This window comes from Ptychodera flava, chromosome 9, assembly GCF_041260155.1.
Source record: "Ptychodera flava strain L36383 chromosome 9, AS_Pfla_20210202, whole genome shotgun sequence".
In the NCBI taxonomy this organism is placed as follows: Eukaryota; Metazoa; Hemichordata; class Enteropneusta; family Ptychoderidae; genus Ptychodera; species Ptychodera flava.
The window spans coordinates 21,395,428-21,406,490 of NC_091936.1; the positions used below are offsets into that span (position 1 = coordinate 21,395,428).

The window sequence follows — 11,063 nt, forward strand, 5'->3', positions numbered from 1 at the left end:
TCTGTGGCCGGGGTTCACTCTTTCAGAGGGGCGGTCGAATGCTCTTAGAACGGCCTGCATTAAATAATATAAGCCACAGTGCCTCTATCCTATGTGCGATATAGCCCTCTTTAAGGTCACGAGCCTCGAAACTGAAAGATTTATACTTTTGCTCAAACTTTCCCAAAGGAAGCTTTAAACCAAGAATAAAAATCAGAGGTTACCCTGAAAAATTTGGTTACAGAAAAACAAAATACCGAAAACCGATGAAATTTAAAATGGCTGCGATTCTTAAATTAACTGTATGGGGACAATCAAATTTTCAGATTTTTACAAAGCCATTAAAACCCTTGTCGTCGTATTGAAACGTCATATTACCGACCTTAAACTACAGATTTCTGAGCAAGCAATATTCGCCCGGGGCAAGGTCTTGACTTTTGATTGACCATGTCAGTCGAACGTGACAGTTTTGACAACTATTGACTTGTGTACGAGGACATAATAGTAGAAGAGAAATATTGAGGGGGTAATTTTTTTCTCCTAAGTTGATAGCTAGACGCTTATCGATCATATGGCTTGCAGTTCTTGCATCGATCGGGAATATTGCTTGACCGCTATCGACCTTCTCGTCGATTTGTGATCGAAGTCATGAAAATTGAATTATGGTAAATTCACTCGTCTTTGACATACACACATATATACCTTGTTCTGTGAACCTTTTGACCGTCTATGCCTTACATGGGTGCGGTATTTTCCGCCCGACCACCAGATCCGCTTATTTCATCCTTGTTGGCCGAGAAGAGAGTTGCAAAGCAAGGGTTGAAGGCGTCGAAAGATTCGCTTCGCTTTAGAAGCCAGTACTTTTGTGACAGGGAGGATCCAATATACTTTACCATACTGGGAAGACTGCATCGGCTGTGGATCGATACTCTAACGGACACGCATTTATTCATTCACTGACAAAATTCAAGTATTTTTATTAATTTATTCTGGGAACCTTAATTTTCAGTCTGAAGTCTGCAGGTAAATTGCCGTTGAATCAAAATATAAGCTTGATTCAGAGACACTTGGTTGCATTCGTAGGTTTTATTTTATCACAATATTTTGCCCCATTTTTTCAAGATTACTCTAAAAGGCCGCCTGGATGGGTTATGAGTTTGACGAGTTGATGAGTTATGGGAAGTCTGTCTATTTTTCGGATGCACAACATCTCTGATTCTGACTAGTGACAACTTTCCACTGGCCGTAGAAAACGTTATGTGATCTCCCATGCTCTTTCAGCGGGTAATTCACTCGATGAATGACGAAATCGGAAACTGGACATTGAATAGGTAAACATTGTGCCCTACACAGCCATCTCTTATGGCAAAATGCAAGAAAGAATAGGAAACTCTATCTTAGACATTTGTAACCTATATAATATAACCCATTGTAGGGTTTGATAAGCTGAATATTAAATGTACATAACAAACTGCAAAACCTGCAAATTAACAGCACAATGCCCTTACGATTTTCGCTTTAGACTTTTGCCGGAGAAAATCAGCAACAACCATTAACACACCAGGTGCAACACCTTGGTAGCTGTTCTCCTCGGGTTTCTACAATGATAAGCGAGGGCAACACGTTCAATTATCACAAGACTCGATGAATCACGGGTCTAGGAACACTGACAGGGCATCCCACATGTCTTTCGTTTCTTTCTTTGCTCTGGGGTCGTCGCTGTAGTCGAGCGCGTCGCCGTTCCAGGGACCGACCCCTCTCAGCCCACGCAGCTTGGCGTACGAGTATTTATACTTGAGGCTCTCGGGATCGTCGTACCACATCTGGTGGGTCTGATTTGTGGACGATTTCTGTCAATAAAATGATAAAAACACAGAAAATAATTTGAGAGAAACGGGTTAAGGGGTCGCAGGAAGCTAAAGGACAAATGAGGAGTTCTTGCCATGAGTCTTCATCTAAATCCCATTTATCGCGGGAAGATTTCATTTGAATAGGTGCTAAGTAGTCACATTTGGAGATAGAAGATAACCAGGTTAGGTGGGTGATTTTATTGATTTGTGGTGAGAAGCACTTGGTATGCTATCTTGCAGAAATATGGGACGGTAAAATATAAGAGACTCTAGTGCATTGTAACATTATAAAGGAATTCATAGCAGCTGATCATGATAATTGATTTTCCCTTCGGTGATCACGTAAATGAAGTGCGCCACCAAAAACTGTCCAAGTACTATTGACGTTCCACAACTAAACGTCGCTGCATTGACAGGCCTCCATACATGGAAAAAAACGTAAATCGGCCTTTATGCATAAACTTCAAGGTAATTTTATCTTGGAAATGTCTTTCCGTGAACTGCGCAAGGCATTTATTATCAATTCTGTTTGTGCTTTCTGCGCCAGTCTATATTTAACTCATTCCTGAGGTTTTAATACTTAAATATGCGGTTAGAGCGACCCGACTTTCATACTACCAATAAGTTGTACCCAAACAGCAGTGCACAATCCTAAAATTGAGGGCGTGATTCTGTTACCATATACTCTGGAAAAGAATAGTAATACCATGTAAATAGGGGCTGTAAATCTCATCTGAGTTTGACCAATGCGATTACTTACGATGTAGTTAAAGTATGGAGATTTATACTTGTCGCTCCACAATCTTTGAGTTGTCGAATTGTACTCCATCAAGTTCATCACATCTCTGTAGTGCTTCTCGTCGCCAGCGTCTTCGCTACACAACGGCCACACTGGCTCGTTCTTGATCACACACTTTGTCTTCCAGGTGTTACAAAAGCACACATTTTGAAAGGCAGAATACATTTGATGTTATTTTCACGCATTTACTGTTATTATGATACGCTAGATAGACGAATAGTGTTCTTAAAAGCCTCTCTCTGTCTCTGTCTGTCTGTCTGTCTCTCTCTCTCTGCATGAAATAGTGAATTGCATTCATGAATACCGTCGACACAGTGATTTAATGGTGACCTCGTCAAAGTTGAATGTATATGTACAACTTCCTAGTTCGTTGATCAAATCTCTTACGTGGACAGAGCATTGCTCGGGGTTGTGACGACAAAATCAATGAAGCAACCAAAGACAGGCTAGTTACGGGTAACAGAATTACAGTACGCCGTACTTGTTTTCATTTTAAAGAATTTTGCTTCTGAACGATTTCATCGACTAAGGACGCTTAACTTCTTCACGACAGCTCGTCGGAATGTTCCTGATATATACACGCTATATGTCCGTAGTCGATAACAAACTGACGACCAAAAAACTACATGAACTAAACAAACAAACAAACAAACAAACAAACAAAAACTGATAAGATATGATATGATATGATATGATATGATATGATATGATATGATATACTCTTACCCCTGAAAGTTTTTGACATGGGTAGGTGTACCCGTACCATGGTACACCGAGTACCAGTTTGCTTGTTGGTATTCCGAGCTTTAGGTAATCTTCTATCCCTGCATAAAAAAAAACATAAGAAGGGGCCGGTGGCATTTTTTTATTTATCTTGTCCAGGGGAAAACACAACACAAGTCAGAGAAGTTAATTTTGGTATTGCACGGACCATCAATATTGTCAGTGTAAAACTGGAACATCTTATTTCATGACTCGTTCATGGCAGTTGTGACAGTTCATAGAAATTTTCTTCTCGTTCTTGTAAATTGTTCATGGTATACTCTAGATCTACAAGCGTTTCTATTTCACCTCTCATCGAGGTTTTAGCACTGACACTTGACAAAAAAGTGTCGAAGGTATAAGCTTATCGTGAATAGAAACACGGACATTCATATTCCGCCGGTGTTTTTAATGGTGTAAAACACCTGGAAAATGAGAATTTCACGATGAAAAGAGGACTTGGGCTGATTTCTGGGAATTACTATACTCGAGGTGTCGAGTGGAGCCTAATGATCATCGAGCTATACTATCATATGACCCTTCAGTGGTGTATCAATTGACGATACAATTGTGCGGGCGACAACTGGGGATAATTGAGAAGCCGACCCTAAACCCCCCGTAAACGAACGGTGAATAAATAATACTTTTGCGGTCTCTTTATTGATCTAAATTATGGCCTACGGAGAGAATACTTCGACATCACTACTTCGTATTTCAGAACGAGTCATGAAAAAAAACCGCTATGTGTATTGAGTGTAGATCGATTTTCTACGTTGACAGATAATGTTAGAGACACAGGCGCGCGTGTTGTGTTTCTACTTTCATGCATTATATGGCATGTGTTGTTTGATGTGTATTACATGAGGGGCGACGCGCAAGCCAGTACGGGTGCGGGTAAGAGGAGACTGCAAAAGTTTGAAAAGCTCATGGCTTCCATGTAGATGCTTGACGTCATGTAATTGGACTATGGTATGCGTTTGAACTGTAAGTATTTGAAAGCCACCAAGTCTATCGTAATTGACATTTGGCAATGTTGCTGCTTTTGCACTGAGGCGCACAGATGCCGTCAACAGCATCTGATCCCCTTTGAAAATAGTCTCTTCATACATATAAATCACTTTTTCCTTGCTCTTTTCTGATGTTGGTGGAAAAAAAAGATGATAGGTCCTTCAGAGTTTCGTACTAACACCATACTCTTTTTTCCTAACCTTTCACAGTTCTTTCATACGGAGCATTTGCCCTGGCCTCGCACTCTCCGTACTCTTCCATGAAGTCCTGTTCGTCATATCCCATCACAAACATGAAGTCCGCGGCACTTGCTAGGCCCACGTAGTCATAACAACGGTAACTGCTTTCAACGCTGCAAGCCGGCGTGTAGGCAACGTCAACTGTCACCTTGAGAAGAAAATTATATTTTAAGATCACAAAGGAAAGGAAATTGATGCCCCTTTTCGATTCTGGATAGCTTGAAAACCATCTTTCCGTTTCTAGCTATAATTCTCGAGCTTTAGAACTATCTACCATAAGGTGTTATACACCATGTCGCTGATACAGCTACTCTGTCAAGCCGAACGTACCGTCAAGTATTCATGTCCATGTTACAGCTACATGCAAAGCCTGTGATACGTGAAATTTCCCATAGTTCTCTCTGTTTTATTGTACGCATGGACATTAACACTGCTTCTTATTAATTTTTCATTGGGGAAATAAGCAACATGGCCAATTCGAGCGATGTAGTAAATTGCAAACTGCAAAAAGATCGATGAACACACACACTACTATACTGTTGTGCTTTCCAAGCAAAGTATCCACCAACCGAAGTAGTCACAAATGTCTTTAACATGTATATTTATTTCTCAAAATCAACATGCGTTTCTCCGACTGTACGGGCAATTTCAGCAAATTATTGCAGACGACTTGAAAGAAATCTGTTCAAGATGTTGCAGAATAGCTATCTCCTTCAAGCGGTAATATTTCATGATACTAGAACAAGGTACTCAGAATGATAGCGGTGACGATATGTTGGTTAATTATAGAAATTCTATTATTGTATTATGCACACTGAAGAGACTTCCTAGGTTTCAAGGCGTTATCTTTTATGTTCAAATCATACTGGTGGGATATTTCATGTCCTGTGCTTTATATCTTGGCAGTTCAGCTATTGAAATACTCCCGAGCTCCTTGTTCACTGGCAGCAAACAAGACGATTGCGAGAAATTGTCACCGCAGGCGTTTTTTATTTTAGATAAGGCTTCTCCATTTTAAGGAGATTCGAACAAATTAATGTTGGAGAGAGAGGCGAAAGCTCTTTTCCAGCTCAGTGCGCTCTGCCGCTACGATTTGGAAATGGTTCCCTCCCACATATTACTCCCCCACAACACCGTGAAAACAGGAAACTCCCTCCTGACCCTCTGTCTACCTCAGAATTTCCAATCGGCCTCTCCCCTACCGCATGGTTTTCATTCTCCTTGAAAAATTCCCGCTTATAATGGAATCATACTCCCGCTGAACGAAGGAAAATTTCCCAGCCAACTGGTTACAAAATGCTTGGTCGTCCTTCCGCTAATAGGAACAAACTTCATGCCATGAGAAACAGTTGCAAACTTCTGACACCTGCTATATTCGGAAGGCTTTTTTTTCCATCACTCTCTCTGTTTGTTTTCGATGCTATAAAATGGCCATAGACGAAAACAAAATTCGAGGACAAAAGAGTAAACAAAGTGGTAGACAGCCACGGCAACACCGGCTATACGACAAAGCCCCTTCCCCTACAGGCCACTTACCTGAGACCCGGGTATATGTTGATGGAAGGCTTGTGTTGTTTCATTGACCAACACCGTGAAATGGTGAATTCGGTCAGGTTCAGTCAGGGGGGATTCAAAGTCAAAGTTTATCCCGTCCACGTGAAAGTCCAATGCTTGTTTCACTTTTCCTTCTATCCAGCGATGTCGGTCATCAGCGTTGGTCAAATTTTCTTTCGGGAATGAAGCTGGGATTTCAATACAGGGAACACATATTTCAACCGTTTGATAGTTTTTTTAAATAGTGAAGATTATGAACGCATTCTGGAAGTTCTCATACTCATTAAAGTATTTACTAAATTCATTAATGTACGTCTTCACCTATGTAGCTTGCGCTCGAAGACAGTTTATATAGACAAATTTGTCTCAGACAAAAGCCTGCTCGTACAGCTGTTGCACTTCAGACGCGGACACATGGGTAATATTTCACACAAAAATACCATGGCAATGATTATGAATGCTCTATGAACAAGTTAGATAAATGAATCGATGTAACGAAAGATAGATGTAAGACATAGATAGAGCACATATGTAATGCATATAGATGGTTGTTAGATGGGTAGATAGATGTATTAGATGGTTAGATAAGTCTACATGTAGGTAGGTATGTAGGTAAGTAGGTACATGTAGTTAGTTAGTTAGTTAGTTAGGTAGGTAGGTAGGTAGGCAGACAGGCAGGCAGGCAGGTAGGTAGGTAAGTCTAGGTAGGTAGGTAGGTAGGTAAGTAGGTAGGTAGGTAGGTAGGTAGGTAGGTAGGTAGGTAGGTAGGTAGGTAGGTAGGTAGGTAGGTAGGTAGGTAGGTAGGTAGGTAGGTAGGTAGGTAGGTAGGTAGGTAGGTAGGTGGATTAGCTGATGAGTGGATGGATGAATGAATGGTGAAAAGAAGAGTTCAAAGACAGATATATGTACTATCAATCGATCGATTGAGTAGAGGGAATGACACATAGAATTCACACTTGTTCGAAAGTGTCATGTTAATTTTATCGAAGAAGTTCGAAACCACTTAAGGAAAGATTGTGTAATTGGAAAAGGAAAACCGAAATCTAAATCTTGGTGGATAAAAACGAGGCACAGAACATACTATCGTCTCGTTGGCAAAAGATATTCGCCCACATACCTGTCAATACGAGTCTGGCGTTATTGGCATGCGCAGTGCACATCAAGTCAGGCTCAAAGTCGAAAAACATCGCGACCGTTGTTACTTTGGACCAGTCGTAGTACTTCCATGTGTCTTTCGTTCGGAACACGAAGATCTTATTTCGACAAACAGAGTACAAGAAACAATGACTTAAGCACGCATATAAGTCACACAACATACTTAAAACTGTTCGGTTGACGTCGTTTCCCGTCAAGATAGTCGACTTTCTCGAATGAGTGTTCACTTGGAGCATGCAGTGACGTGACCATGTAAGCCCATCGTCATCTCATTTTCAGATTATTGTTAGCACATTGACATTTGCAATCATTATGCCGCTTTGATGTGATGAATTTTGCGAACACTCAACACCATATTAACAAGTTTGCTTCAGAATGCACTGTCAGTCGGTCGTTCTACTTTCGAAGCGATCATTAACACTTATAAAGTTAACATTATACGTTGATAAATCAGTGGTACATATGTAATCATATCATCAGTAAATACAATATTTGCAAAAAAAACCTCCTGGGTTTAATAAAGGCACCGTTACTGTACCACGATATAGTGCCCGTAACAAAGGTAAAGAAATAAGAGGGTACGAGGGATGTAAGAGGGAGCCGACTTCAAAAGATGCGGATTGTCCACCTTCAAGAGATTGTATTGGGTCTCATGGGCTCAGTCGATTGTCTCTGTAGGAAGATGTACGACACGCCTTCAAACTATCTGCGTTGTACAACAACAGAAGTAGACTCTACCTCTTTGTCAGGCTGCGTGCGGATTTGTTCACACAGGGAAGGATCTGCGCATAGGCACGAACTGTGGAGGCTCTTCGACAAGACTCGAGTGCCTGAAAGCCATATGACGAAAATTTGTAGACAGGTGGAAAGAAGCATGAATTTTTCAGTCTTCATGGCTCTAGGCTTCACGGCTCAGTCGACAATTTTTTGTCGGCGCACTGATCATGGTGAACTTTGACGACAATTCCAAAGTGTAAACAGTTCGTTCACATTTGGCAAACATATGTGCGTATACGAGAAACTGCCTGTAAGCTGAGTATATAGGGGACATCCGATGGCGTATAGATGTTTTACTTTGTCGAGGGTATCAATGTGTAACTTTTGAATATGTATGTGGCATGGGTGGTGACGATAGTTTGCGTGTTGGCGCATAGAGGGCCGCAGCATATTTTGAAGAGATGGTTTCGTAAATGAAGTAATACCCTGACAACAAGCTGCGTCGGCGCCCACGACGTTTTTCCCGTCGAGAAACAAGCCATCCAAGTGACAAACGGCGACACCGGGCGGTGAACGACACATTTTCGGAATACAAGGACGGCACCTTTTCCAAATAAGACGGAAGAACATTTCGCGACTCAGGGTAATGATACGAGTGACGATGATATCAAACAGGGTTCAAAGGGTGAAATGAAGCAGTCCCCGCTGAGAACTCACATATCTGTGTGTTGGTGCATATTTTCCACAATATATTGTCAGCCAATTTAAGTCTCACTAGTTCTAAATCGAACCTCTTTGCTGAGATGTGTCAGTGTTGACACCATGACGTAGGAGAGACACGAAAACTTTGGCCAAATACAACAACAAACTTTTACAGTGCCAAATTAGAAGCTCTGCGCTTCACACAATACTGCCAAAACAGTACATCTTTTTTGTTAGTGTTGATCTGGAAATTTACCGAAGTATCGTTTTACCATAGCCTTTCTCTTATTTCTAAGAGAAGACATATAATGTAAATATGTAATGTCCTAACTGTACATTGACGGACATATTGTGCATTATATTACCATGCCCTTCCTGTCGCATTTTGATTGGTCGAGCTGAACCACGTGACTGACCACAAATACACAGTAATGGTCTGTTTATATGCCCGTGAATATGAATAATAAGAGTAACAACTCAAAGTATCGTAACTTTACAGCTCAAACGTAAATCATAATCAATCACAAAATAAAATGGAGCACTTGTAGGTCAAGTTGAGATACTTTTTTCTGAAAACATCTCCGGATTTGCCAATTTTTACAGCGAGCGTGACAGTGCGTCGCGTATTGTTCAGTTCCTGGGGCCCAGTTGTCGTTCGCTCCGGAAATTTTCGCAAATTTTGACGGTTTTCTCGGGTTCGCTGATAATATAATGGAAATAACAGACTCCGCTCTGACCATTAACGTTTATTTGTGGGCGCGGGCTCGAGGAAAGCCAAATTAACGGGCTCGGCAAGCCTCGCCCGTTAATTTTTGGCTTTCCTCTCGCCCTTGCCCACAAATAAACGTTAATGGTCAGCGCATCGCCCGTTATTTCTATAATACACTGCAATATATCATATGTGCTTTCAAAATAAGCCATACAGTTGTTTTACACGTGTAATACGCAAGGTGGTCCGAGGATAATAGTGAGCAGATACTCACCATTTATCAAATGCAACTTTTGTGATTTCCTCAGTGAACACAATAGGAGAGCTGTTTATACACACAAACACAAATATGCATATATTTCATACAAACTACCTTAAAAGAGAGATAAAACTGCAGCAAGTGGACATTAATACAATAAAATACTAACCGACAAGCGGAACATAAAAACACTTGTTAGTAGCAGAGGATGAAAACAAGTTATACATACATACATACATATATATATATATATAATATATATATATATATATATATATATATATATAATATATATATATATATATATATATATATATATATATATATATATTCAAAATATAGAGTTCATACTAATGCCAAGAATATATCTTCATCGCAGCTCATTATATTATTCTACCATGACAACTTGATACCAACTATACATTTACTCACAGCCCCTCAACCTACGTGGGCGGAGACACTGATTTACCGCTGAAGGCAATGCCTCTTCATGCGTAGTTCTTTCTTGTACTCTGAAAAATAAGGTTACATACAACCAACTTGTTACATTCGGTGAGTTATATTCAGGCGATCTTATTGCTAGAAAAATTTTGCGATGACCTTTCATAATTAGGTTCTGTCTGAAAGCTCCGAATCTGTGGCCCTGAGCTTCCAATTACATGTGTGGCCCGCAGGTGTGACAACGCAAAAACTGAAATTCGTCACACTTTTAATGTCTACGCCCTACCTGCTGAATGAATGGACTTAAAAGGGTTCTAATTTCCGGAACAAACAGGTTTACTATCCTTGAACAACAGCCAACAAAGGGTTTCAAATATTTTATAATGCTTGCCCACGCCCAGGAACGGAGCTCGATTAATCCTGCTGAAATGATTGCTATGAAAATACATGATGGTGTCTGCATCTGTGGGAGAGCCTGAATTGAAGTTCAAAGAGACCCACCATTGCTTGTTTGAATGTCTCAAATTTACCACTCGGTCCAATTACGATACCAAACGGAGACTGAGACGTTTAGTCTAATATGCCACGGAGCATGAACCCTCTCGCCCCAAAGGTCGATGGACAGAGCCGTTTATTTATCGCACCATGGTTCCCGTTGAATGTGAGCGCTTCACGGGGGACAGGTGTAACCGAACAGCCTCTAAAATGCCATGAAAGGAAATAGGTAAACGGACAGGTGCTGCCGCTCTGTCGGTATTGACGAGGACTTGTATACCACTTGCTCCGGGGCAACCCTCCCTGCAACTGCGTAAAACACAAAGCGATCGAGGCAAATGCAACACAAGTGTTCCTAAAATACCATAAATTGATCTTAAAGGGCAGTCTATTC

The 11,063-nt window shown here is 40.8% G+C and overlaps 1 protein-coding gene across 2 annotated transcripts; it reads right to left on the reverse strand.

Annotated features, from left to right (window-relative positions):
- Window positions 1-1,046: 1,046 nt before the first annotated feature.
- LOC139140332 (di-N-acetylchitobiase-like) lies at window positions 1,047-10,525 on the reverse strand. 2 transcript variants are annotated; one of them, XM_070709494.1, is made up of 7 exons: window positions 10,166-10,525; window positions 7,309-7,444; window positions 6,174-6,379; window positions 4,599-4,785; window positions 3,355-3,452; window positions 2,590-2,748; window positions 1,047-1,829 (listed from the first exon to the last, which is right to left on the reverse strand). In XM_070709494.1, the coding sequence occupies exons 2-7, from the start codon at window positions 7,376-7,378 to the stop codon at window positions 1,629-1,631; spliced, it is 921 nt and encodes a 306-aa protein (XP_070565595.1). In that variant the 5' UTR covers window positions 7,379-7,444; window positions 10,166-10,525; the 3' UTR covers window positions 1,047-1,628. The 2 variants fall into 2 exon arrangements, with proteins under 2 accessions (XP_070565595.1, XP_070565594.1); XM_070709493.1 differs by lacking the exon at window positions 10,166-10,525 and adding an exon at window positions 8,085-8,886.
- Window positions 10,526-11,063: the final 538 nt, after the last annotated feature.

What these genes read in the sequence shown, in the direction of transcription:
- LOC139140332 (XM_070709493.1), bottom strand. Translation starts at nt 8,240, where the DNA reads ATGAAGACTGAAAAATTCATGCTTCTTTCCACCTGTCTACAAATTTTC. An exon ending in CATGTCAAAAACTTTCAGGG is followed by an intron (nt 2,749 to 3,354) that starts GTAAGAGTATAT and finishes AACACCTGGAAG; the next exon opens with ACAAAGTGTGTGATCAAGAA. An exon ending in CTCCATACTTTAACTACATC is followed by an intron (nt 1,830 to 2,589) that starts GTAAGTAATCGC and finishes TTTTATTGACAG; the next exon opens with AAATCGTCCACAAATCAGAC.